This window comes from Streptopelia decaocto (assembly GCF_964273445.1).
Source record: "Streptopelia decaocto genome assembly, chromosome: 3".
Taxonomy (NCBI): domain Eukaryota; kingdom Metazoa; phylum Chordata; class Aves; order Columbiformes; family Columbidae; genus Streptopelia; species Streptopelia decaocto.
In genome coordinates, this window is record NC_138656.1 from 82,304,699 (window position 1) to 82,330,746 (window position 26,048).

At 44.6% G+C, this 26,048-nt stretch overlaps 1 protein-coding gene across 2 annotated transcripts in view; it reads left to right on the forward strand.

The window, feature by feature from the left end:
• The window catches only part of BACH2 (BTB domain and CNC homolog 2), a 187,540-nt gene extending 162,918 nt beyond the window's left edge, over window positions 1-24,622 (forward strand). For both annotated transcript variants that reach the window (XM_082050129.1, XM_082050128.1), the window contains 3 exons: window positions 8,583-10,121; window positions 18,308-18,514; window positions 22,835-24,622. In XM_082050129.1, coding sequence (XP_081906255.1) covers window positions 8,583-10,121; window positions 18,308-18,514; window positions 22,835-23,314 — 2,226 coding nt within the window. In that variant the 3' untranslated portion in view covers window positions 23,315-24,622. The remainder of the gene's footprint in view (window positions 1-8,582; window positions 10,122-18,307; window positions 18,515-22,834) is intronic.
• Window positions 24,623-26,048: the final 1,426 nt, after the last annotated feature.

Genomic DNA, 26,048 nt, shown 5'->3' on the forward strand with positions numbered 1-26,048 from the left:
GTAGTTAGATCAGATATTACTTTATTTTTGCTTTTATTACTTGATTATTTTTTTTTTTTTTAATTCTTAGACATCTTCTGATTCTGTTTTCCCTTTTGGTTCATCTGACATATTGGCCCCATGCTTGGGGACCTTTTTTGAGATTTTTGAGAACGCTTCGAAGTTGGGGCCCCTACTGCAGTGAATTTGATTCTGAAAAACACCAAGTGTGTGGGCACCTTAACTCTTGTGCTTCGCCCTAAGTCACGTGCAGTTGAACACTGACATAACCAGTAACACGGGCATTGATCTGCTGGCTGTTTACGCCATCCTTGCGCTTGGCAATCAATTCCGAGCCACTTGCCCCGCGCCATCAGCGCTGACGCACTTCTCACGGGGCAATGGATGCAGTTTGCAATTATTGTTCCCGGTCCTCGAGGCAAGTCTGGCGTGAATGACCTCTCCTTCCTCGCCACCTCATCTCCTGCGGTCGCCCCTGCCACCCGGGAGCATCGCGATGCTCTCCGGGCACTGGGGGGGATTGGTCTCTCCCTCCCTTTCCAACAAGGAGGGAGGAGGCCCCTTGAAGTGCTGCCCCTGGACGCGTTCATTATACTGGAGAGAGGAAAATGAGAAGTCATCTGGTTTCCTCCTCCGATTTGTAAATACTCTAACATAGGCAATCAGGGATTCTGGTGTAAATTAATCATCTGGCTGGGGCTTCAAAGAGGAGGGGGCACCCCTGTTTTTGTTCTGTTTTTTTGGTTTTTTAAGCACAAAATTGGAACTTGAATGAGCACCTCTGACATGGCATCTTTTGTCAAAGTGCCATTAAAGGGAGTTAAGCATCTCCTTGAAGCTCTCAGCCTGATGCCTCAAGAGGCTCTTTTGCAGGATGCACTGGAAAGATATCAGGATGCCCCTTAGCCCGGCCTCAGTGTGGCTTTGCAGGTGGCAGCTTTTTCAGTGGGACTTTTTGCTATAAAAATAAATGTAAAAAAATAAATCAGGTAAATCAGCCTCTCAAAGAAAAGACCTGTGTGTCTGGGTTCTCCCATCCCCTGGCATGCATTTGTGTCCCAGGGGTGTCTGTTGCGGTGGCGGTGTGGTGGCCTCCCACCCCTGCCATGTGATACAATGCGGGAGGTGCCTGAATGTCACTTGGACACTGGGTCACTATCCTGCCCAAACCTGTATGTGCTACCTGAAGTGACAGAATGTGAAACTGAGGCGAGGAGGGTATCTGCTCAATTCAATTTAGAGTGGAAACAAAGGCCACTCTTAGTCTCCTCCATCAGCGATTTGTACATTCCTTTCTTGTTTAAAAGCCCAGATAATACAAATACCTGCATCTGTTGCTTCTCACCCAAGTTGAATTTTAAAGAGTGATTACTCATTTTAGGAGGTCCACAGCTTTATGGGTAGATGGGGGAAATGCATCTGTAAGCTGCTGGTGAGAGGACATTTAAATATGGTTAAGTTAAAGAGGAGAAAAATGCAGTAAAGTACTGCCATGGCACTGGCTTATGAAAGTACTCTGCTGTTTATCATCTATTCTTCTGACTTTTTCCTGCCTCCTGCATGTTCCCACCCTATGTAAAAGGATCACAGTTTCAAAACAATTCCTGGCTGTGTGCAGGCTTGCTTTGTGCATACAGAGAGAAACAGGGATGTCTAGCACCATTGATTTTGCACATGCGATTGACCTGTTTGAGCCTCATAATATATTTAAATCTTTCAGAGAGTTTTCCAAAACCAAATAAGCTCGAGCTAGTAAAAACATGATCTGCCAGGATCCACCATCCCAAATAAAAATAACTAATAAATAACTAGGAAGTCTCTTAACTCTTAATGGAATAACAGCTTTGGTGACTGATTTTGGTTATCAGATTACACTCTGAAAATAACTTGTGCGCTATACTTGCAGTTGGCTATAAAAGAAAAATAATACAGTATGCGCTAATTTTAGCAAATAAGATTAGAGTTAATATTTAATCCCAGAGACCTTCTTTAGGCTGTGGAGAAAAACAGCAGCAGTTAACTGTCACTAATCTTATCTTCTATTTCTAGCATGTGTTTGATTATATAAGTTATAGTGTTACGAACACACTGGCCGAGTGAGAAGTTAGTCGTTTGTTTGCTACAGCCTTGGGCTTATTAGACAAACTTCAGGGCTGAGATGGATTTAAAAGATCTCCACACACACCTTTAGACCGCAATAGCAACACTGAAACGTTAACAAAACGGGTACCACAGCAGGCCTGCTATGAAAACAGTATGCGAATAACAATGATTTTGGGTTCTGCAAGAAACAGTCACATTTCTTCTATGTATCCATACAATTTTTTTAATTAATATTCAGCATTAGAGGTTTGATTCAATTTTCCTTTCTTGCTTCCCCACAAAGTGGCTTAATAATTAAATCGATGTTTGGAGATTAGAGATGCAGGGTTTGTAACTGTTTTTAGATGCCTGGCGATGAACTTATCCTCAAAATCAAAATACTAAAATTATAATCTATAATCCTACAAGCAGCTTGCATGCTTCACAGAAAACCCATCAGTACTATTGATTTCAACAAGACTATTCAAGTGCATAAATACAATAATCTGCACCTGTGCCGCTCCATCAGGACTTTTATGTTCTCAGTGGGTCTGAAGGTCTGACTGATTTACCCCCAATTCGATGGGATTAAGCAACTAATGTTCTGCCCCTCTTATTGCATCCCAGGAGGGGAGGAGGGGGCTCTGCCCTCCCACGCCCCCACCAAAAAGCCTGTTCTTTGAGCATGCCCCAGGTGTTCTTTATTTGAAAAGAAACAATTTAACGTGCATTCACTGTTGAATTTCTGTGCTGTTTACTGGAAGATCATTGGCACTGTGCCCTCGTTAGCACAGGAATTACAGCTGGAAAAGCCTACCAAATTATCAAAGCCCACCAAATTATCAAAGCACACCTCACCAGAACAAGGTTATGCTTTGTTAGTTTTGCTTTGCAATAACTCAGACATCAAGTATCCATCATCTTCCCAGGAAAGCCTTCCAAGATGTCACTGAATTCGCTGTTAGGTTAAGAGTCAGGAAAAAGTCCCTGAGTTTTTCATTTCTTCAGTTTTTTCTCACTGCAATCAGTAATAGCATCCCATAGCAAACTAGACAATCTTTCCCTGTTCTCGATGTGTTAGTATGCATCAGATTGTTGTAAACATTCTCTCGCTCCATTTTAGATATTGCCTTGCCAAGTTTTACATTCCTACATGTTTACAGTGATCTTTCCTTGCCCATAATCACTTTTCCCTTCTTTAAATTGAGCTCATATTTGCTGGCGTTTTGCAGGGGTTGGTTGACCTTCCCGGCTCCTGATGCAGCTTTTCATACAGATGCCATTCGGAGCAGGGTTACAAGACAGCCATGTTTCCTTTGGAAATAACCTCTTTTTTTCCCCCCATAAGAAATACTGTCTGTGCAGAACTGGAGGATTTTATCTGTTTGGCTGGGATTTTGAGACATCTGGAAGTCTGGGCAGCCAGTTAATGATCATGCACTGATGAACTCCACAGTGCACAGCGAGTCCAGCTCCATCCACAGACATGTCAGACCTCTGCATGTGCTCTGAGGCCATGTCCCGTGTGTTCAAAACAACGCGGAGGCCTCCACAGCGTGTGTGATCGGCTGTCATGGAGAAGACCCGATCCAGTCGGGAGCCAGAGAGAGTTCAGCCGCAGTGCTGTGTCTCCCGCAGCGCCTGTGGGCGTGCATACAACTACATTTAAAATAGAATTTCTGCCCTAGAAGTCCCTTACGATGTTCCAAATGTGGAAGTGAGCTAACCCTCCTCCTAATTTTAGAATAGTGCGTGCCCAGTACTAAAAAAATGTTGTGCTAAAAAAGCTCTGTATTGGCATCTGTAATGCTGCCTTTACTAGCATTTCCCATTGCTTACTCTCATCTCATCTTCTTATTCTCCCATCTGACAGTGATCAATATTGTTTTCCTTTAATTAGCCAGTTTTACATTAATGATACAATATCAACCAAAGAAGAAGGGAAGGCAGAGAGTACAACGATGATACTACTTCTTCAGAAGGAAGAAGCATTACCCAGAATGCATCGAGGAAATATAATGAGAGGTGATGGAGGAAAATAAGGGAAGGGAGATTTCCTCATGGGGAGGTTTTAAGTAGAGTCTGGCAATGATCTCCCAGAGGAAGTAGTGGAAGTCTGGTCACTTAAATCAATTAAAGCTAACCAGAGCATCGCACTCCACCGGACTCTATAAGGAGAAAAGCATTGTCGGACTGAACTAAAATAGATTTCTCATGCTTATTTTCTGCAGGGCTGCTGTCTGTATTTTGCCAGTAAATTCAATATGGCTAATGCTGATTAACAACTCTCTTGACGGTGATTGTATCATTGTACTATTTCCAGCCCGTTCCTCAGTATCATAAACTCATGAGAGCATAGACAGACAAAACACATCCCCTGGCTCAGCTAGCTCAATCTGAAAGACAAGTGGCAGATAAAGGGCCGGAGAAGTTTCTTTCTTTCACCTTAGCAGTGGTCAGGCTTGTTACTGCCGCTACGCTGAATTGACATAGACCTCCATAGCACACACTGAGCGTGGAGTACCTGTGGCAGCATGGCAGAGGCAGGAGCTGTACCTGTACCCCCTTGTGCTTGATCTCTTGGATTGCTGTAGAGCAAGATGTCCCAGATGACTTAGGTAGGCTTAAGTAGGGCTGCAGTAGCCGTGTCCTCTGTGCACTAGGCGTGCAGAAGGTTTTTAATGCATACAAAAGCAGACGGGGACAGGAGGAGGACAAAACAAAGTGATTCATCCTTAGACTTGGCAGGGTGTTTGGCATGTTTCAAGTACATGAGAGTACTCTCCTGGCCTGCCTTGAAAGATAAGGGAAAGCAAACCTCCAAGAAGCTGAAATCTTCGCTCTGCTCTTCTTGTCTGTGTGGGCATTGTTGGTTTTATGTATGTTTTACCTTTCCTCTGCCTGGTTTTCTTGTAGCAAGTCAATTCCATTTAAACAATAGAAATGGGTAGAAACTGGAGTAAGGCAAATGATCAGAGGGCAGGGGAAGCACTGACTTGGCATGTGCGCTTGGACAAGGTGTCCAGTGGAGGTTCCCACAACTTAACCTGCCTACTTAAACGCTCATTTATATGGAAAATAAGGTCTAAAAACAAACAGATCTTGGACATATGGCATCTTGTTTACAGTAGGGGAAAAAATAAACTGAGATTTTTGCTGGCATGTGTTTTACCCATCCAGGTCTCTCTCACGTGTAAATGGAGACTGCTATATCAGAGAAATGATCTGTTTCCTTCTGCAAACACAGATCAACTTGGTTTCACTAGCTATTTTTGCTGGGATGCATCAGTCAGGTCAAATCATTTCAAAAGGCTGTTCTTACCTCTTCCTACAGAAATGCATGTGTGATGGTAATACACGCAGCTTCAAAGCTTTTTCTTTCCCGGTGTGTGGTGCTCATAGCCATGCTCCAGTGCCTTGATTCCAGCCTTCCTGCCAGAATGCATCAGATGCTGGCGGTCCCAAAACTGGTGGGGCTGAGGCAGGGGACTGGCCATGGCAGCCAAATCAATATTTAGACATCTTCAAGCAACAGAGTTTGTGCTGGCTTTCACAGTTGGCAGCAAGCTTCGCATGCATTTGTTACCAAAGTTATTGTTTCTGCAGTTTCAAGCATTCACACTTGAGAGATTCCTCCCTGAGGGCAATGACAAGCTCCGGGTGCTTGATAAGAAACTTTCCTGCTCCGGATCTGAAAATCGTGAGATTGTGGAAAATTGTGTCACTGCGTAAGATCTTGTAATGAAGTCAAGGCGCATGTTTGACCAGTGTTTTCATCATCCTTCCCTTGAGGCATCTACCGGGCATCATGGGGAGCCCATAGCGCAGTCTCAGACTCTGCTTCCGATGCACCCATCACTGAACAGCTGCAACAGCTGTCTTGCTGCTGTCTGTTATCACAGTAGTTTATTGGGAGTGAAAACCTGAGTCAGCGTGGGAGACAGCCTTGCCGTGGGCTGGTATGAGTCAGCCTGGGGCTCTGCAGCGTGTGGCAGGCAGGCAGGTGAAACCCTGGCCCTGCACGGAAAATTATTTCGATTTGCTTTCCAGCCATTCCACCTAGTGGCCAAGTGACACAACTGCCGGGAAAGCTGGGTTTGTGCTCCACGGTCCCTCCTCATCAAAAATGGACCCCAAAACCCCAGGTGGTATTTATGGTTTCTCCTACAGACCTACGCTGCTGCGGAGCTGACAAGATGTGTAGGAATATGTAAGCCCCCACACTGAAGATCTTATCAAAGAGAAACATCAGCCTGCGAGTAGCTCATTAAGTTCCCGAGCAATTTTGTTAATCATGCTGCATAGATAAAATGCAGATCGGCCTTTAGTGAGCTGATAATCTAACAAATAGGCACAAAATGTAACACTGATAAAGCAGAGATGGGTTTAATAGCCAGCTGTAAATCTAGGCAATTCTGTACCAGAGACGCATTGTAAAACAGGAATGTGCAAGTATGTAAGTATGTGCATGAAAATGCACTGTTTCTTAAAATAGCAGATACAGCAGTAATATTATGTATGGAAAAGCTATTGAGAGCAATTTTGGAGGTGTTTTAAAATATTTTTCTCTCCATCAAAGTCTGCACGACTTGTGGTATCTCATAATCCAGCATTACAAGTGCAGATCTGTGAATAACAAAAGCTTGTTTCTGGAAGTCGGGATTTTCTATAAAAATCTGTGAGCTCTAACACTGGTCCTGAGGCAGTATAGGGAATTTATAGGCTTTTCATTGGGATGAACCAAATTATTCACTCAAGATTTATGCTAATCACGAACAAGACCCATCACAAATTCATGGCCTGATGTCTTACCAACCTCTTGAGCAACTTCTTGCTCAGTGGCATTAATCCAACTGGAAGGACAGGGAAAAGCAGCTCACCTTCAGGGTATCCCATACCCACTAGATAGCATATCCTTCTGAGGAGCTGGGAAGTGTGAGTCTGAACCCACACAGCCTGGGGAAGGGACCTGGTTTCTACTTTCTAGGTCCCTCTTCTCATTTTTAGGCCATTTTACAAAAAGGGGACAGTAGTACCTCCTCTTCTTGTTTTTTTTTAAAAAAAGAAACTAAGCTGGGAACATCTACCAGAGATATCTGCGGCCAGAAGCAGACTGCAGGCTCTGCACAGACATGTAGGCGTTTGGGTGCTCTGAATGCCATCTAGATGCCTTTCACTGGTATGCAAAACATAGGGAACTCAGATTTATGAATACAACTTGCAAGCAAGGCAAAAAGGTGTCTTGGTGAATCAAGACTCAATGGACTTGCCGAGGTTGTGTAGAAGGTGTTTGATGCAGCGGGAAATTGAGTTGTGGTCTCCTAGGTCTCAACTTAGTGGCCAAAGCACTCAATCTCCTTCTTGTGGGGAAAGCTTTATCCTTGATGGTGAGCCCTGATTTTGAAGCAGGTTCTTGCTGCTTCATGAAGAATAGAGTTTTTCCAGTACATTTGTTTCACATATGTTGCGGGGGAAAGAGTGCAACAGAAGTTAGTGCCAGTGCATTTTTGGTCAAAAAATAGACAATATCAATACTTTATTATGTGGCTTAGCAAGTTATTTGATAGGTATCTGTGAAGATGTCACTGTAAAATTCTGGGAAGAGGAAGCGTCTATTTTTCAGTATATGACATGAGAATGTAAAATATTGCATAGATTGTATGAAAAGAAAAAAGGACAAATAGTGGTGCATAAATCAGACCTGGAGATCACTCTCCTGGAAAGTTGTTACTCTTTCTACAAAGAAAATGGGGGGAAATTATGAACTGAGATGGGACTCAGAGTGATTTATATCACTTGAACTATGAATGTGGATTTCTTTCCTGTTAGCTGTACCTCAGACTCACTGAAATCAGGAATGGTATAAGGGGAATAATCTCCATGGGATGGAGAAAAGAGCTATGCAGTCATTACTTGCCCAGTGTTTATTCAGCAATGACTTGCAAAAATCTGAGAAGAAAAAGAGGAACCAGTTTGCCCTTGAAAGAGGCAGAAGGATATTTTCTGTGAATTCTTCTATAATATTAAATGTTTCCTTCCCAAGACACTTTTAGTATTTAAAGGGTATCTTAAACTTGAAACTACTCTTCACTAGAGCTTCCACTGGGGCAGAAGAATAGAATTTGAATTGGTACTTACGGGGTGGTGGGCTGCATAACAGTTAAAATAAGATCCTTCCAAGAATTAGCAGCATCCAAAACAGCTTGGTTTTTTAGTCTTTTATTGCAGCAGCAGAGGCTTAGTTCACAGGTCTTCAAGATATTTGGGAAAAATAATGCTGAGCTCAACCTGTACAATGATGTACAGGAGGAAGATAAAGGGTGCAGTGCTAGCTACTGGATGTACCATTGTTGCTGACCTGATAGACCAATAAATGGCACTGAGCAGGATTTATTTCTGGACACTAGATCTGTTAGGTTATCTAAGTACACAATAAAGGACTTGGGATGACAGCAAGAGCTGATGGTAACACTGGCAATTTCTCTCTCTGTTTTTTGCAGGTCACTGTCAGGGGATTTGGTCCATTGTTACAGTTTGCCTACACTGCTAAGCTGTTACTCAGCAGAGAAAACATCCAGGAGGTCATCCACTGCGCCGAGTTCCTGCGCATGCACAACCTGGAGGACTCCTGCTTCAGCTTCCTTCAGACACAGCTGCTGAACAACGAAGATGGCCTGTTCCTGTGCAAAAAAGATACCACCTGTCAGCGCATGCACGATGAGGAGAACTCGGATGGAGACGAAGAGGAGACGATGGAGACGTCAAAAATATCTTGCCCAAGAGAGAGGATGCACCAAGAGCCCTTCAATTTTGAAACCACTGTTGCTGGAGCAGACAAAGGCAAAGGAATGCTGCCTGACTCGGACATGCTGAGAGATAGCAAGGACAATTTGGACAAAGATGCAGTAACACGGTACCCTAGATACAAGAAATACCAGCTTGCTTGTACCAAGAATGTCTACAACACATCACACATCAGTACCTCAGGTTTTGCAAGCACATTCAATGAAGAAAGCTCTGGAAATGGCCTCAAATCAGGACTGGCTATGGGGCAGATAAAAAGCGAGCCTCAGAATGAAGAGAACGATGAAGAAAGCATCACACTTTGCCTGTCTGGAGATGAACCTGACATCAGGGATAAAGAAGGGGATGTTGAAATGGACAGGAAGCAGCCAAGCCCCACTTGCGTCGACAGGCCGAAAAGTGGGTCCTCTCCTTCTTGCTTGCGGTCTTTCTTCAACAGAACAAAAAGCATAGATTTGGTTGGCTTCCCTAGCACTTCCCAGCAGCACTTTGGCAGGAGTCCAGCATGCCCTTTTGAGAAAGGGACAACTCAGGGTGACCACAAAACTGATTACGTCCCTTTCACAGGGAACTACGGACAGTCCCATGCCATGCAGAAGGATGCTTCCAACTTCACAGTGGGATCACCACTCAGGGGGCCCGGCTTTGAAACTCTCTGTAAGCAAGAAGGGGAACTGGACAGGAGGAGTGTTATATTCTCTTCAAACGCTTGTGACCAAGTAAACACTTCGGTGCATTCATATTCCGGCGTGAGCAGCTTGGACAAAGACCTCACTGAGACTGTGCCAAAGGGTCTGTGGGCTGGCAGCAGCCAGTCTCTCCCCAGCTCCCAGACCTATTCGCACAGTGGACTGACAGCTGATCACTTGCCGGGAAGGATGCGGCCAAACACCAGCTGTCCGGTGCCAATTAAAGTTTGCCCTCGCTCTCCTCCTTTGGAAACCAGAACCAGGACCTCCAGCTCGTGCTCTTCCTACTCCTACGCAGAGGACGGCAGCGGTGGCTCTCCCTGCAGTCTGCGTCTTTGCGAGCTCTCCTCTTCCCCATGCTCCCAAGGCCCCCGATTCCTGGCGCCCGAGCACCAGGAGCCCGGCGTGGTGGGGGATGGATTGTACAACCCAGTCCGAGCCCAGATTAAATGTGAGCCATCCTATGGAACAAACTCCAGCGATGAGTCTGGGTCATTCTCAGAAGCAGACAGTGAATCATGTCCTGTGCAAGACAGAGGGCATGAGGTAGGGATTTAAGATAAGTACATATATCGCAGTTGTTGTGACCCAATTAATTGCTCCTTGATTCTCTTGAATGACTTGGCATTTCTTTGTTTATAGGGGCAAAGAGTAACTTCTATTTATTCCCTCATCAGCGGAGTGTGCATGGCTGACTTCACGTAAATGGGTCTGCTTGACCTCCGAGGTGTTTGGCACTTATCAGAATTTGGGTGTGGGGCAATAGCGAATTGCTGACTGATGAGAGCTCATTCCTGTGCTTAGGAGTCTGCTAGCAGTGTCCTGCCCTCCTCCTTCCCTCACCCGTGGCACAAAGCACCGTTCCTCATCCTTAGTTTGCTGAGGTGATTCCAGCAACCTCAAGCCTTCGCTGTCACAGGGGGTCGGGCAACCCACACCGAGAGTAACTGCTACCTACCACTAACAGCTTGAGTAGAGGAGGGAGACTGAGTGGGAAAAGAGAGGTGTGAAATGAGTGTAACAGTTGCATAGCTGGCCACCCTTGGCTGCAGGAATGGTGTTCAAGTCGTCTTCCCTCCGTGTACATGTGTCTGTGTGTCTCTTGCACATGCAAGTAATGGGCTTTGCCTCCATTAAGTGACAACTGAGATCATGTTTCCTGCCTGTGACCCCACTTTGTTTGGTGGTGAGCTCTATCAGCTCTTGCATAAGTGGTCTTGAAGAGGAGTTATCCTTTAATTTCCAGCACTCTTAGAAGAATGGCAGGGAGACGGTTGGGGACTGAATAGCAAGCTATGAGTTCTCTGCAGCTCTCCCACAAGAGGGAGGAGGAAGAGGCCCCTCTCTAAAACTAGAGATGGGCCAGCTGGAGATGCTGCAGTGATAACTGCTAAGTGTGATCACATAAACCATCTGTGTGAAGTTACTAGTTTTAGGGAAGACTTACATTATGTAGAAGTGTTGTGGAGTCCAGAAACTGAAAAGAGACTCAATGTGTTATTGGAGTTTTATTAGGAAACTGCATAACCTGGAGAGCATCTGGGTGCAACTGTGTATCTGGCTCCTCTAGTAATGCTGAAGTGCTCCACTGAGAGCTTATGCTTTAGTATGGGGGGCAGCAAGTGGAAATTTGGGGGGTTCAACATGCTGTGAGCACCCAGGACAGAATCAGTTGGGCTCAGCTGTGGGCTAGAGATGAAAAGAGTGAATTTGATTTTATCTCTCAATCCTTACATCAGCTACATCCCAGGCTCTGGAAGATACCTTTCAGAGAGATGTGGGTGGTTCCTTTAGTTGGTTACTTAGCTCTAAGGAAGGGCTGAACAGCCTGGAGAGCCTCTGGTGTCCTAAACTCTGTCATGCTGTACTGATGTTTGTGAAGGGATGGTTCCTGTTTGTCCTGATGTCCTGAGCTGGGGACTATGCAGGAGGGAGTTTCCTTGGAAGGCTGATGGGGATACCATGTGTAGGACCTCATTTGGGAAGCTCTGCAGCAGAACCACTCTGCTTGGCAGTGCCAAGGTTACCTGGTGAGGCTCCGACTTTACAAGGGGTGGAAGGGAGGAGGGAATAGGACCAAGTTGAACATCAGATCTCCACCCACATATGCTGCTTGCTCAGCAAAGGCTAATGCACAGCATGAGGCAGCAAAGAGGGCAGGAGGTTAGGCTTTTGGGGTTAGATGACTAATTAGCTGTCATAATTGGCTAGTTGTGTGGAGATGCTGGAGCAAAAATGAGCCCAGAAGAGTCAAATGAGAAGGATACAGGAGACTGTTGGTGGTTTCCTGAAAAAGTTTGTCTTATGTGTTCAGGAGAGCATGAATGAGAGGAGGGACATTCACAAGAGGAACAGGCGGGTGGGCTACGGGAGACCATCTTGGTTTGCTACTGTCAGGCAGATGTGTCTGCCTCTGGGGCACAGCTGGGAAGGGTTTACTCCCCAGCTGGTTTTGCCATTGGCTTCCTCCTGGGAAGATTTTCTACACTGTGCTGAGCAAGTTTTCTCCCTGAGACTGCTGATAAAGTGCTTTTTTTTTTTCACTTTTTAAAAATTTCATTTTATCTTTTTTTCCCCTGGGGCATTTTGATTAGGACTGCTAGGCATTAAAAATATGGTGAGGAAATTAATGCTTCATGATGTTGCACTCCGCTATCCTGAGCAAGCAAAGGGTAGACAGATCACACCAGTACTTGGGTATGGATTTTGTCTGAAAAATTAATTTGTAAAAGTTGTCACCGATACAAGAAAGGACATTGCAGCCTCATTAGACAATGTTGTATTTATACAGCGACTTGGGGCATGTATCCTGCAATCCTGTGTGGAAACCTCATTGCAGGGTATGTTAAACCAGACAGCAGAAGATACCTAATGGCAACATGAAGTTCTTGTGTAAGTCCCTCTGCCCACTTTTTGCACTTTGCCATTGAAACGGCAGGAGAGACTCACAGCGGTGTGAAATGAACTGCTTTCTGTCCTTGGGATTCCTGCATGGGAATCTTTCTCCTTTCCTGGAACTGTCAGTTTGCCCTCACTGTCCTAACAGCTTTCCACATAGTTCCCTCACCCCCTGTCTTATTGGGTCACACAGTGTTTGCTGGGCTTCTCTTCCAAAAGCACCTGATAAGATAGCTGGGGGCGACACACAGGCACTTGCTCCTCTGGAGATCGGCTGTGCAGGGTCTTCTGCTGCGGGTGGGCTTTCGTTTGGGTGGGACGGCCTGATGGGAATAAGCCTGATGGACTCTGACCATCAGTTATCTCATGAGGCTGCTCAGTTCCTCTGGAGTTTGGACCTTGCTGGTGTTGATTTGAGTCCCAGAGTGCTATTGGTGCCAAAATTAAGGTCACAAAACATCATTTGCCCGCGTATCGATTGTGCGAGAAGTAGGTGAAAGGTTTCTTCTCTCTGCTTTTTTAGGGCACTCTACTTTCCCGTAGATGGATGCCATTCAGGAGGACATGCCCAAGTCGTTCAGTGCCAAAAGTGGGGTGCTAGGGCTTGACGTGAGTGCCATGTGGGTGAAGGTGACCCCACTTTGCAGCCAGCCTCTCTGTCCCATACAGGGGTGCAGGCTGCAGTTGGCAGTGCCAGGGGACGTGGTGGTCCCCGTAACACCGCTGATAAATCCTCTCAGGGTTTCTTTGCCTTTCGTTTTCCTTCCTGTTAGGGCAGCCACCCAGAATCTTCTGAGATTTCCCTTTCTGAAGGCTTCATGCTAGAAGCAGCAAGTGCAATTGGGGGTGTCCCCATGTTACAGAGTTGCGGGAACGAGGCCATTACTTGGTCTGCTGGGACTTAACAGAAATACTTAACAGTTTGTGTTGCTCTTTTCACGTAGCTGCCTCAGGCCTCCACAGGTTGTTAAAAATCAATTATTTGGATATAATACTAGAGACTTACGCTTGGTGCTTGCAGGCAGGTTCTGACAATCCTGCTTAAAATAGCAGCAACAAAACAATAAGCCCTGAAATAATGAATTGTTAAGAAGGAAGTAGTCTGTCAATCTGTTAACCTACTTAGGAACAGAAACTTCAGCACTACTTGCTTTTCTTGATATTCAGTTTCTTCAGCAAGCATCTATGCGTTTGTGGGTTTTTTTTCTGCTAGGAAACTCGTAAAAAAATATTGTACTACTAAACCAGTTAAAATGAAATCTCAGTTCAGTCTAATTTGATGGGTGAGTTTTCTTAGGAAAAGAATAAACAAGGGTAGGAGGAGGTAAAAGGTGGAGTTTTCCAAGAATTATTACTATCTAGGGAATTCCATTCAATGTCTCTTTCATTTATATTTTAAAATAAGTTCCTGCCTGGGTTAGTGACTCACTTTTCAAAGGAAGTTTTCATAAAGGCAAAACTAATGCAGATGGACCACTGAGGATATTGTAAGCAAATAACCTTCAGAGAGAGTCCAAAACCCTCTATGTTAAGTGACCGGCCGCCACCCATTCTGTGTTTGACTTCTGATGCTTAGCAAAGTCAGAGCCCTAGTAAAAAGGGTAAACCAAACTTGCCATACCAGAAGTCTACTGGAACTGTACTGAGTTATCTAAGATGAGTCTTCATCACTGGTTTGTGTTGCTACATAATGAAGAGTATGACATAGAAAGGACAACCAGGAGCTTGCTTTGGAATGTAGTTCCTCCCCAGAATTCAGTGATAGGTCATCCCAGATTTCCTGATATTACTGGGTTTATAAACTTGAACGTGAGGAAGTTACTCTCCATGTTTTAGCTATTGTGATATTAAGGCAGGCTTAGGAAGTTTGTTGTCTTACTAGCACTTGGCAGCTGAAGGAAGATGATGTTGAAATTTAGATATAAAGAAAGTGAAAAAGCTAATGTTACTCATGAAATAAGGAATACGGGGCCTTGTACCTTTCCTTTATTCCAAAGAAAAAGAGAAAGGGGAGAGCAGCAGCAGTAACTAGTACTGTACGTGAGCAGCACAGCAGTAACTGGCACATGATCCAAGCTGGCACTAACTAGTGAAGCTTGAAGGGATTAATCGGTTATATATGGGCGTTTTATGTGCTGAGTCAATGGCTATCCCTGTCTGTCTAGACCGCTGCTGTGACTTAGACGCTCAAAGCAGTGACATTTACACTGGCATCCTAATGCTAATACGGGCAAAAAAAATGCCGCAAAATCATAAACGAGTTTTCTTTTTCACCAGACTGGCTTGGCTGTCCTCTCAGGAGGGCATCAGCCAGAGCCAGGGGCAATAGAGCCTGCAGTGGTGACAGAAAAGTACCAGTTTGTTTGTTGTGTTGGTGTAAAAATGCAGGGAAAGAGTAATTGTGCTGATAGGGAATATTTAATTGCTCTGCAAGGTTAGCTCTGGCTGAAGTAACTCCTGGAAGGAGCAGGGATCTCACTTACTTTTCTAACTTGAAATAGGCCAAACTAAAGAGTACACAGTCATTTCCTGTATAAAATTCATAGTTGCTAAAAAGTTTACGAGAAAACATACTTGGTGGATTTTCCTTACACATCTTAGAAAAAAATGACTGTCCTTTTTCAGCCACCTCAGGTAAGGTTTCTTCAGTTCTAGGACAGGGAACTGCTGGAGAGAGTCCAGCACAGCCACGAAGATGATCGAGGGAGTGGAGCATCTCCCTTATGAGGAAAGGCTGAGGGAGCTGAGTCTCTTTAGCTTGGAAAACAGGAGACTGAGGGGTGACCTCATTAATGTTTATAAATATGTAAAGGGTGAGTGTCATGAGGATGGAGCCAGGCTCAACCAAGGAGGTTCCATTTAAATTTGAGAATAAACTTCTTCTCAGTGAGGGTGACAGAGCACTGGAACAGGCTGCCCAGGGGGATTGTGGAGTCTTCTTCTCTGGAAACATTCAAAACCCACCTGGACACGTTCCTGTGTAACATCATCTAGGTGTTCGTGCTCTGGCAGAGGGATTGGACTGGATGATCTTCTCAGGTCCCTTCCAATCCCTGACATTCTGTGATTCTGTGATTCTCTCACCTGCCTTAGATACTGTAAGATGCAGCATCTTTTCTAAGTCCTATATTGCTCCCTCCGCAGCCAGGAGGAGGGAGAAGCTGTGTGGGACACATTGCCATCCCGAGGCCTCCCTGTCCCCCACGCCAGTTGCAGGGACCTGGGCATGACCCAGTCCCAACCCCGCACTTCAGATGCCTCTGAGTGGGTCAGATGAATCCCACTCATGGCACAGTCATCAGCGCTTGCACGCTGACTTATTGCTCTGTTGTGATAAATAGGGGAGAGTCCTGCCCTGCACCGATGTGAAACACCATTAGCTTCTCTCTGCAGCAATACCCCGCTGTATTTATTCACTGTGTCCAGGCCAAAGGCTTGGTGAGGGTTTTTTTTCAGTTGACAGCTAATTGCAGAGAGGGAGACAGGCAATAAAAATGCTGTGAATGGTGAAGGAAATGAGTCTGACTCACTTCCACTCTCCCTTTCACGTTTTTAATCCTGAGCAGTGCTGCCTGTGACAGGAGTGGGATTATGTTGGGTTTACTGATAGCAGTCTCTGGCCTGCAGTGTAGATAGTTTTATTTTCAATCTTTTTTTTTCTTTTTTATGACTCTGTTTCTATTTATTTTCCCGTTTCCCTTCAGCAACTTCTACCTGACAGATTTAAGTTGCTTCTCTTTCATTCCCATTCCAGCTGTAAGCACATCTCCTCCTTGCAAGTAAATATGTTTTGAAAGGGAGAGGGAAGGAGAAATAAAGTTAACATCGCTTTTCACTGTGGATTTAAGAAAATAAGGGAAAACTGGCAACGTGAAAGGGCTGTTTTTGCTGTGAAACTGTGGTGTCTTTCAGAGGAAAGCATGGGTTGTTTTCATTTTCAGGCCCTGGTTGAAGCTTGAGAAAAAAAGGAGGTGACACTGAGTTTATGTTGACCGTACGAAGCCTGGGGAGAGGAAATCAAAGAGGTTTCATGTCATTAGGCAGCAGTCTGTAAACAAGGTTGTCCACATCACCATGCCTAAGGTCAGCCTTCGCGTGTACAAGCAGGAGTTTGGGGGAATTGGGGCAGCGTTTGGTGTTTCTCACTGGTTTAAATTGACCTGTCAAGTAGCGTGTTACAAAGCGGTGTCTGGACACATGGGGCAGAGGGCAATGTTCAGGGCATGAAACCATCTGAAAGGATGCAGTAGCTGTTTGCACTGAATTTCACGTTGCCCAGCTTGGAGGTGTGCAGAGAAATGATAGAAAAGGACAAGGAAACACAAGCTTATGAGCAAGGCAGGTCCAGGACTGTCAGTGCCAGAGGCCACTAGTGTGTGTTTGTGTACATGTGTCCTCAGCAAACTGTTCTGCATAAGCAAACCCAGCTCTCCGATGAAAAAAACTTCTAATCTGTGTTGTTATTTATCTCTAAATAATTAAAGTGCACTGTTTGAAGACGATAACCGTGTTTTAAATATCAAAGGAACCTTTTCAACCCAAATCTTTTGCTTGGGTGGAGCAACTTAAGTTAGTCTTCTTTGGTAGCCTGCATGCAGAATAGTTTCCTTGTTCGAGAGGTTGGATTGTCCTAAACAGGGACAGAAATGTAAATATTTACTGCCATCTTTTGGGCAATGTGGGTATGACTCAGAAAAAGAAAGGCGGTCAATCGAATTACTCAGTTGTCTTCTTCAGCTTTGTCAGCTGACTCTTATTCTACCACCAAACACAGCAGTCTGCCAGGGAACACGATTTTTTTTTATAGTCATGTTATTGGTCTCAAGTTACAAGTGAAGCAGGGTTTGTAGGGAAAGGTGCTCACTTTGATTTGAACAAGTTGATAGGTTTGGGGAAAAAAAGCTAACAGACGTCTTTGAGCACGTCCTTCATTCTCTGGGTTTTGGGACAGTGTGTGGTTGTTGCGCCAAGTTGTTGGTACCTTTGTGTTTTGCTTTGCTTTAATGCATAATTGCAACAAGTTGGAGAGATGGTTGGAATTCCTGAAGTCAGAACCTGGAGATACTGTCACATGGTTTGTGGTCAAAATGGGATGGCAGTTCATGACCTGAAGGAAAAATGTTTTACCGCAAGTAACTGAGGGTTTAGATTGTTTGTTTGTTTGTTTGTTTGTTTGTTTGTTTGTTTTTTTAAGAAGTGCAACTCGGGTGCTCTTCAATCTACAAAAATATTATTGGTTTAATTCAAAATGCATTTATTTTAGCAAGGTAGGGTATGATACATCACACTCTTGACCCTTTCTTCCTGTGTGATGTACTGCTCAGCTGAAATGCTGATTAGACATCCTTTCCTAATTGCAGTATGGTATTTTTCATCCACCTGAGGTGTCAGGTTGCATTTTTAAACTCGCACCTAATCAAACTTTCGGTCCTGGAGGCCGTGCAGAGGCAGGTTTCCTGCTGCGGTAATAGCCCATTCCTTGAAACTAGTTTGAAATTAATAGCAGCAAGCTCCTTCACTGTTTCCAAAAGGCCATGTCTCTTAGTGGACAGACCCTTATTTTAATGCAAGGAGATCTGTTATTAGAGCTTTTTTAGAAATTTGGATTCACCTATATTGCTGATTTCGGTACAATTATAATCTGATCCTTACCAGCTGGACCTACACAATGTGCCACAAGAGAGTGTTAAGAACTCGCTCAATGTCAGACTTGGTGTGTTGTTTATTTAGGGGGCGGCAGCGTAGGTTATCATCCTTCCACTCACAGATGTTCGGCTTGCTTTCAGCAAGCAAAATGTGACTCTCTGCTCTTGTCTTGTATTTGTTTGTTTTAGGTGAAACTTCCTTTTCCTGTTGATCAAATCACAGATCTTCCAAGGAATGATTTCCAGATGATGATAAAGATGCACAAGCTAACCTCAGAGCAGCTCGAGTTCATCCACGATGTCCGCCGGCGCAGCAAGAACCGGATTGCAGCTCAGCGCTGCCGCAAGAGGAAACTGGATTGTATTCAGAACCTAGAATGTGAAATCCGCAAGCTGGTGAGTTGTGTACTCTCGCCACGGCCCCACTCGCCCTCGCATGGCAGCTTGCAGGGCACTGACAGAAATTCCTGTTTTAATCTAAGGGAGTGAGGTAACCGGAGCAAGGCTAAATGATGCGCAGGAAATTCCTCTCTCTTTCAGTCATGGTGTGGACACCTCAGGTGTGGTTTGGGTTCCTAAACACAGATGTCTGCAATATAGACACGCGCGCTGGAGCTATTTGTCCTGGTTTCCTTTGTAGTCAGTGAAGAGAAATAGATAACCTGTGGAGTCTTATCTGTCTCATCCCACAGCAGAGGAGGTGAAATACAGCCCAGAAGTGGCTGTTCCTCTCCATTGCTAAACAAGATCACCTGGAAAGCCATGTCAGATGTAGACATCTTAGCTACAGGCACCATAACTGAAAAATCTCCCCTCCCTTCTGACAGTGCCCCTCTGGTCTGAGGGCCCTGCTCCTCTTCCCCTGCCATCTCTTGCCCATTGAGAGAGCAAGCTGGTACACAGCAAAAAAAGGACTTGAGACAAGGGTCATGGAGAAAGACATGTCTACAGGGCGTCACTCAGCTGGAGGAATGCAGCACTGGAACTTCAAAGTGGGTTGGCACTTCCTTATCTGCTTAAAAGTCCTAAACACTTTCTGAGATGTCAAAAATAATGTCATACTCCCAGTTCAGCTGTTATGAGGAGTGTGGGTGTGCAGCATGCAGGACCAGACAGTTTAATTGCATTACACAGCATAGATTTAAGAGTCCAACATTAAACGCAGCTTTTGAATATCCAGGGGTTTGAGTGATATATTCACACAGATAAAACAAAAGGAGCTGAAGCTCATTTCCTTACTCAAATCTCTGTGTACTCGGTTTCCATTGAAATTAAAGATTATTTGGAGTCTCTTTGGTTTCAGTGTCTATGTGCACATTTGAAACATGCTGAGTTGTAGGTTGAACTTGGTGGGTCTGAGGAGCAGGGTACTTCTTGTTCTTGTCATAACAGGTTGCATGTTTAAAGTGGCCTTTAGTACAGGCTTCATTGTGCTTCATTCTCTGCACAAGCTGTAGCAAACGTAGTGTGAAAGAAGCAGGGATCTGTTGGAAGAAGCTGAGTTGCCATCACCTCACAAGTGGCAGAAAACTGAGTGACTTCGTGTTACTCACTCACTGCCTGTGCCTGTCTGCCTCCTGTCTGTAGCATGGAGGTGACGCTGACCCCGCAAGCTGGTTGGGAGGCTTAAATCATCAAGGCTTGTGAAGCCTTCAGATGCCATGCTGCTGAAGCCCCAGGGGAAAAAAAAAAAAAGAAACAAAAATCAAAACATTGTTCAGAGTAGTGCTCCACTGATGCAAAACAAACAAGACATTGAAGATGATAAACAAAATCGTGAGCAACTGCTTCCTGCACTGAGTGTAATCCACAGTGCGTGCGGGGTGAGTCAGGGGTTCTGCAGGTTGAAAGAGCAGCTCCTGGTGCAGGTGGTCAGGAAAAGCGATTCCAGGCTTGGCTGCACATGCCGGGCCCTCCACACCAAGCTGATGCTGGGGAGGAGTACATGTCTCTTGTTCTCCAGAGCAGAGCACCAGGGGCAGCACTTGAAGGGCTGGACTAGCAGCAAGGAGGGGTTCAGCTTTATACATATGGCCTTCACTTGAAAATTAATTTGGGCTGTATGCAATCCCGTCGCATTACTGTTATTGTCTAACATAATCAACTCTTTGTAGGCAAAATAAATTTTTTAATTCCCCTTCTCTCGTCAGCATACACACACATCTCAGAGAAATGAATGAAAGGCAAATGAGTGACCTTTGCGGTCCTGGTCCCTGATGAATTTCATTAAGCAAAAACCCTTTGAGGTGCAGGATTCTTCAAAAGAAAAGTTGAAGTTTCTCTTTAGCAAGCTGGAGTATGTAGTGATATGGTGTAGCATTCTGAAAAAGGGCATTCGTAAAAAAGACAGTCACGATATGCAAAAGTATAAAGCTGCAAAATTCAATTTATGCAACCTTATCTTGGCCTCTCAAACACTCCTGCCCTCCCCCCACAGGCATGCTGTCCAAGCAGGTAGTCTGCTTCAAGGTCTTACTTTTACTCTTAGAAGAACCAGCTGGGAAACTCCAGTTGACCTCACACAATACATGGTCGCTGGGAATTCCTTTGTCATCTTTTTCCACTTTGTGGCCAGTAATTTCCAGTCTCCTGAATTATGTAGTGGTTCTAGGGTTTAAGGGTTTTTCACTTGGTTGGGTCTTTTTAAGAAAGATCCCTTTAGTCCCCTGCACTTAATTCATGTAAGTCACCCATCTTCTTAACCCAGATGGTTTCACGCAGACACTGAGTGAAATGGTCATATTCTCTGAGTTTGATAGGTAATTTTTTGTACCGGCTTTCCCTTTATTCATCCATCTACCCACTCGCATTCCATTTTTTCCCTGCAAACTCACAGCATATTCTCTTCCATAATTCATTATCTCAAGATGTACTTGAGCATCTGTTTATTTTTTTATTATTTTTATGCTTTCTTGATAGATTTATCAATATTTTAGCAGTTGGTTCTTTTCATGCGCACTTTCTCGCTTGCCCAGCTGTATGCTTCCAGTGCAGGATTCAGACCCTGGGTAATACTATCAGCTGTCAACAACCACCCATGGTTGGGTTATCCGAGTTGTGGAGTTTTCATGCCTCGGATGCCGAAGCAGCTTGGGTTTAGCAGTGTTACTGGGTGAGGTACGTGGCTGCACCGCTTTCAGGCTCAGCTCAGCTCCAGAAATAGCTCTGGTACTCTACAAAATCTCATCTATACCCTCGAGCTGTATGCCGATCTTCCTGGGGTGGAAGGTGATGCAGTAAAACCACCCCAGTTGTTCTACACTGAATCAACGGTGGTTTTTAGAGGTGTGACTCCAGGCTGGGTCTCCCTCTGTGCCTGACCCCTCTGATCTGCCTCCTGAGCACAGGGAGGGCAGCGCTCACCCCATGGGGGCTGGACCACCACATCAGACTTAAGCTAGAATCACAGAATCACGCAATAGTTGGGGTTGGAAGGGACCTCTGGAGATCATCTAGTCCAACACACCTGCTAAAGCAGGTTCAGCCAGAGTAGATTGCACAGGAATGTGTCCAGGTGGGTTTTGAATGTCTCCAGAGAAGGAGACTCCACAACCTCCCTGGGCAGCCTGTTCCAGTGCTCTGGCACCCTCAAAGTAAAGAAGTTTCTCCTCATGTTTAGGTGGAACCTCCTGTGCTTCAGTCTGTGCCCGTTGCCCCTCATCCTATCACTGGGCACCACTCAGAACAATCTGATTCCATCCTCTGGACACCCACCCTTGAGATATATATAAGGACCGATACAATCCCACCACAGAACATCACACAGCAGCCTGCACTAGCTGGGGCTAGGGGCCTCACTGGTGCTTTGTCGGATGCAGAACAACCTGAGCTCCTTTTCCCAGTTTTTGAATCCTGCATGAAAAAACAAGTCTCACCAGACTCTCTCGCTCTCCCTCCTCACCGATGCTGTCCTGCCCCTAACCCGGCCTCCTCCTAGAGCATCCCGCTGACACAGTGACACTCTGAAAACACTTGAGCTAGATGTTGGTAGAGGAGGACATTTGGGAACACAGGAGGCAGAGGCTGAGCAGAACAAGGGGGAAACGACACTGAACTTGTACTGAGTGTTAAGGCACCTACTGACCTTCAGGGTTTTCATATACATCTTCATAAAAATATCTTGATAAGGTGAAACCCAAACCAATAAACACCAGGACAGAAGAACATGAGCCACAGTCCAGGCCACAGAGCACACATTGAACCCAGATCCTCTCCTCTGATTAACGCACCTCGCAGGGATAACAGAGGTTCAGCTGGCACGTGGGCCCAGGGGGTGCACCCAGCCTGGCCGACCGACCCGGCAGGTAGAGGGTGAACCAAATTTCTGCAGCATATCCTTGCTTCAGGAACTGAACCCTGGTTTCTTGTTTAGGTGGATAATGGCTTTTCCCCATCAAAATGTTTCTTGCAGAGATTTTTGTATCGTCCATCAAGCATTTTTAGGTTATTAAAGGAATTAACAGTCTCTTGAGGTTAACTTGTGACTCTGTCCTTCCAAATCAACTGTTTTTCTCCGGGTGTTTCCCAAACTGCAGTCCACACAAACCTTATGGTGGTCAAATGCCTGACATATTTGTGACTGTTCCTCTGCCCATATAAAAATAGCTGTTGCGTGTTGGTGTTCTTCTTGGGAACCACTGTATTTGTGACCAGAGCGTGCAGCCAGCAGATATATCCAACCCTTCCTCAACCTAAGATGCCTTCTTTCTTTTCCAGGTGTGTGAGAAAGAGAAATTGCTCTCAGAAAGGAACCAGCTGAAAGCAAGCATGGGAGAATTGTTAGACAACTTCTCGTGTCTTTCTCAAGAAGTGTGTAGAGACATGCAGAGCCCGGAACAGATTCAAGCTCTCCACCGATACTGCCCTGTTCTCAGACCCATGGATCTACAGCCGGCCACCACCATCAGCCCCTCCCCAGCTGGCGTGGAGCAGAGCCTGGTGACCTCCCAGTGCGTCGGGGAGAGCATGCAGTGCTGCTCGGAGCAAGGCTCGGTGCAACTGGCAGCACCCTGGCTGCCCAACAACGTCTCAGAGAATTGTTCGGCCGCCGGGGGATTGGATGGAGCCGACACAGGTACTTACTCCGAGAGAGAGCTTCCGCCAGAACAGAGCAGCCAAACGGTCACGGTAGACTTCTGTCAGGAAATGACTGATAAATGTACAACAGATGAACAACCTAGGAAAGATTACACCTAGTGACTTGTAACCTTACCGTTACACCTGGTCAGGTGTTCTTCAGTCAGCCAGTGGCAGTGTTCATTTGTTGTCTAGAAGAACGTATTTGGTGCACACTACAGTGGTCTTAGCAGCAATACTGTTTTTAAGTATTCCCTCCTCTCTACAAGCAGGAGTTCTCTTCACAATGGTGCTATCCCTTGCTCAGGCAGGGAACGAAGCAGTGGCAACACTGTCTGTTTTTGTATGTTGATTTCAATCTTAACAGGGATGGACATAACACCTCTGAGGACCCAACCGCAGCTTTTTTTCTCAGTGGCCCATGTCACAAAACCCTAACTCAGGAATTTCCTCTGAATGTTCAATTTTTCATTGAAGACAGCTTCTTTACACATCAAAGTTTTATAGCTAAACTGTACATATTATATATAATATATATAAAATATATATATCCATATGCAAAACTCCCTGCATGCCTCAATTTTTCTCATCCTACAAACTGGAAGCTTTCATTTCTATTGTATAAACAAGTTCCAACATTCCTTTTTGTCTTCAATGCTAGAACTAGTTTGGTAACTTGTTACACGATAATTTTTTTTTCTCGGTTCGCAGTTCAGCAATATCATTCAATTTGTACTTATTTATAAAATTTTAATGTTGGAAACTTATTTGAGATTTTATTATAGACAATTTTTTTCGGCACAGTCATTTTGTGCCACTTGAGCAACATGGAGTTATTTTATTTTCTTGCAGATACTGTACAGTAATGGTCAACTTTGCCACTTGCACTGAGTTTCTGGTCAAACCTCTTTTCATAAATGAAGTCATGACTTCAGTATAACTTGAGTATATGGTTTTCTTTGCTTTATGGCTTAAAGAAAATAGAAAGGTTTTAGCTAATAGACAAACACTCAGGAGCTCATTATGTAGTAAAAACGGTCTTGCCAAATACTGAATTCACTATACAATTTGTAAAGAGAATCTGCTTGAATTATTTTTATATTCAGACTTTTTTCTGTTTCACAAACCAAGTTTAAGTGCTGTTAATGACGCTTTTGGATTCTTATAGGGGAAAGTATATTTCACTGTTTAGAGAAAAAGTATTTGACAACTGGATCAGTTCATCATACGTTCCACGAAGTAAAGCAAACGGAGATCACATCGATACAGTTGTGGGGGGGGACTTTTTCTCCAGCCCCGCTCTGCATCCTTTACTCATGGAAGCAACTGCTGCTCCGGCTGGTCCCCAGAGCCTCACCTCAGCTGTCCTCAGACATTACCTGTTTTCTCCAGACCCGGGCTGCAGAGATGGGTCTGGTGAAGACAGTGATCCTGCCTTGATCCTGCCTGGGTAGGCAGAGTTGCAGGATCAGACCCCTAGTTGTTGACTTTGGTTTCCTTATAGAAGTCGAGTTAGCACTGTATCCTCTAATCACAAAACCTACATCTGCCAGCACCGGATTCGGTGTCTTACCCATCCAGTTCTTGTGTTCCAGGATCCTCTGGTCCTACAGCATTGCCCTCAGCACAAACCACAGCTGAAAGAGCGCTGTCTCAAAGGAAACTACTCAGTGAATTGGCTTAGTTGTGACTGTATTGGATTTGTATCTTAGGCAATGTTGACTCATGTTATGACTGGGTGAGACAGCAGCTTTCCAAGCATAACATCTGTATGTACAGTGTAGACAGAATAACGTCCTCCTAATGCTTTTTTAATAATAATTATTATTATTCTAAGTGTACTGAGTTTTTATTTTGTGGTTCTTTGCCCTACGTGTGCCAGGTTGCGTGGCTTTATCCTGGACGACAATTGTCACGTGCTTTACTGGCTGAGATTTTTCTTGCTGAAAAAAACCAACCAGCTGTTCACACCTATTAAATAAAAATAAAAATAAAAAAAAACAGGTTGTAGGAAGCAGCTTCTCAGAAGCACTAAGTGATAATGTGGTCTTCTGTGCTAACGTTTACACTAGAGGTGTGCGCTGGTGCTTTTTTGAGGCACATCAGCATCTTGACCCTGGAGGAGGAATCAGCTCCCTCTCTCCACTTCTTCCATCTTCAGACTCTGCTCATGGACTGTCGCCCACTCGCCACAAAGTCTTGCTTTTACCCTCTTCACCCAAACTATTGTAGCCAAGCTACCGAGGAGGAAATGCATATAGCATGTGCCATGTTTGTTGAGAATACTTTTTTTTTTTTCCCCCCGCATGTACAAAGAAAAACTAGTATATAATGTAGGAGAATATTTATGTTTAAGTATTAATCATTACTGTACAAAATCCTTACTTTTAAGTGTTCAAAAGTATACAAATGCCATAAACTCCTAGTTCACACAGTTGAAAAAGGGGGAGGAGTCGTCCTTTCTTTTTAAAAGAGCTTAACCTAAAACTATCTGAGCCCCCTCCCAGCCATCTTTTGCAGGTAACTGACTGAGAAGCTCTTTGGCAGGGAAGAGGGATTTGATTTTCCTTGGAATTTGTTGACGTTGCAAAGCAGTTCTGTGCTTCGCAGAGAAGTTTTGTTTCTATGAGACCATGGTGAAAGCTAGAATTTAAAACTAAATGTGAATCACATTATAGAGTCATAGCTACTTGGTGGGGGGGCTGGGGTGGGCGGGAGGGAAGGGTCAACTGACACAGTATTTTAAAGGTGTTTTTCTGTTGCCTTTTTTATTTTTTAAGTGACCTCTTATATATATGAATAGATAGAATGTTTTATGAGTATAAAACCAAGTTTTAACTTGCTTCCTGACATG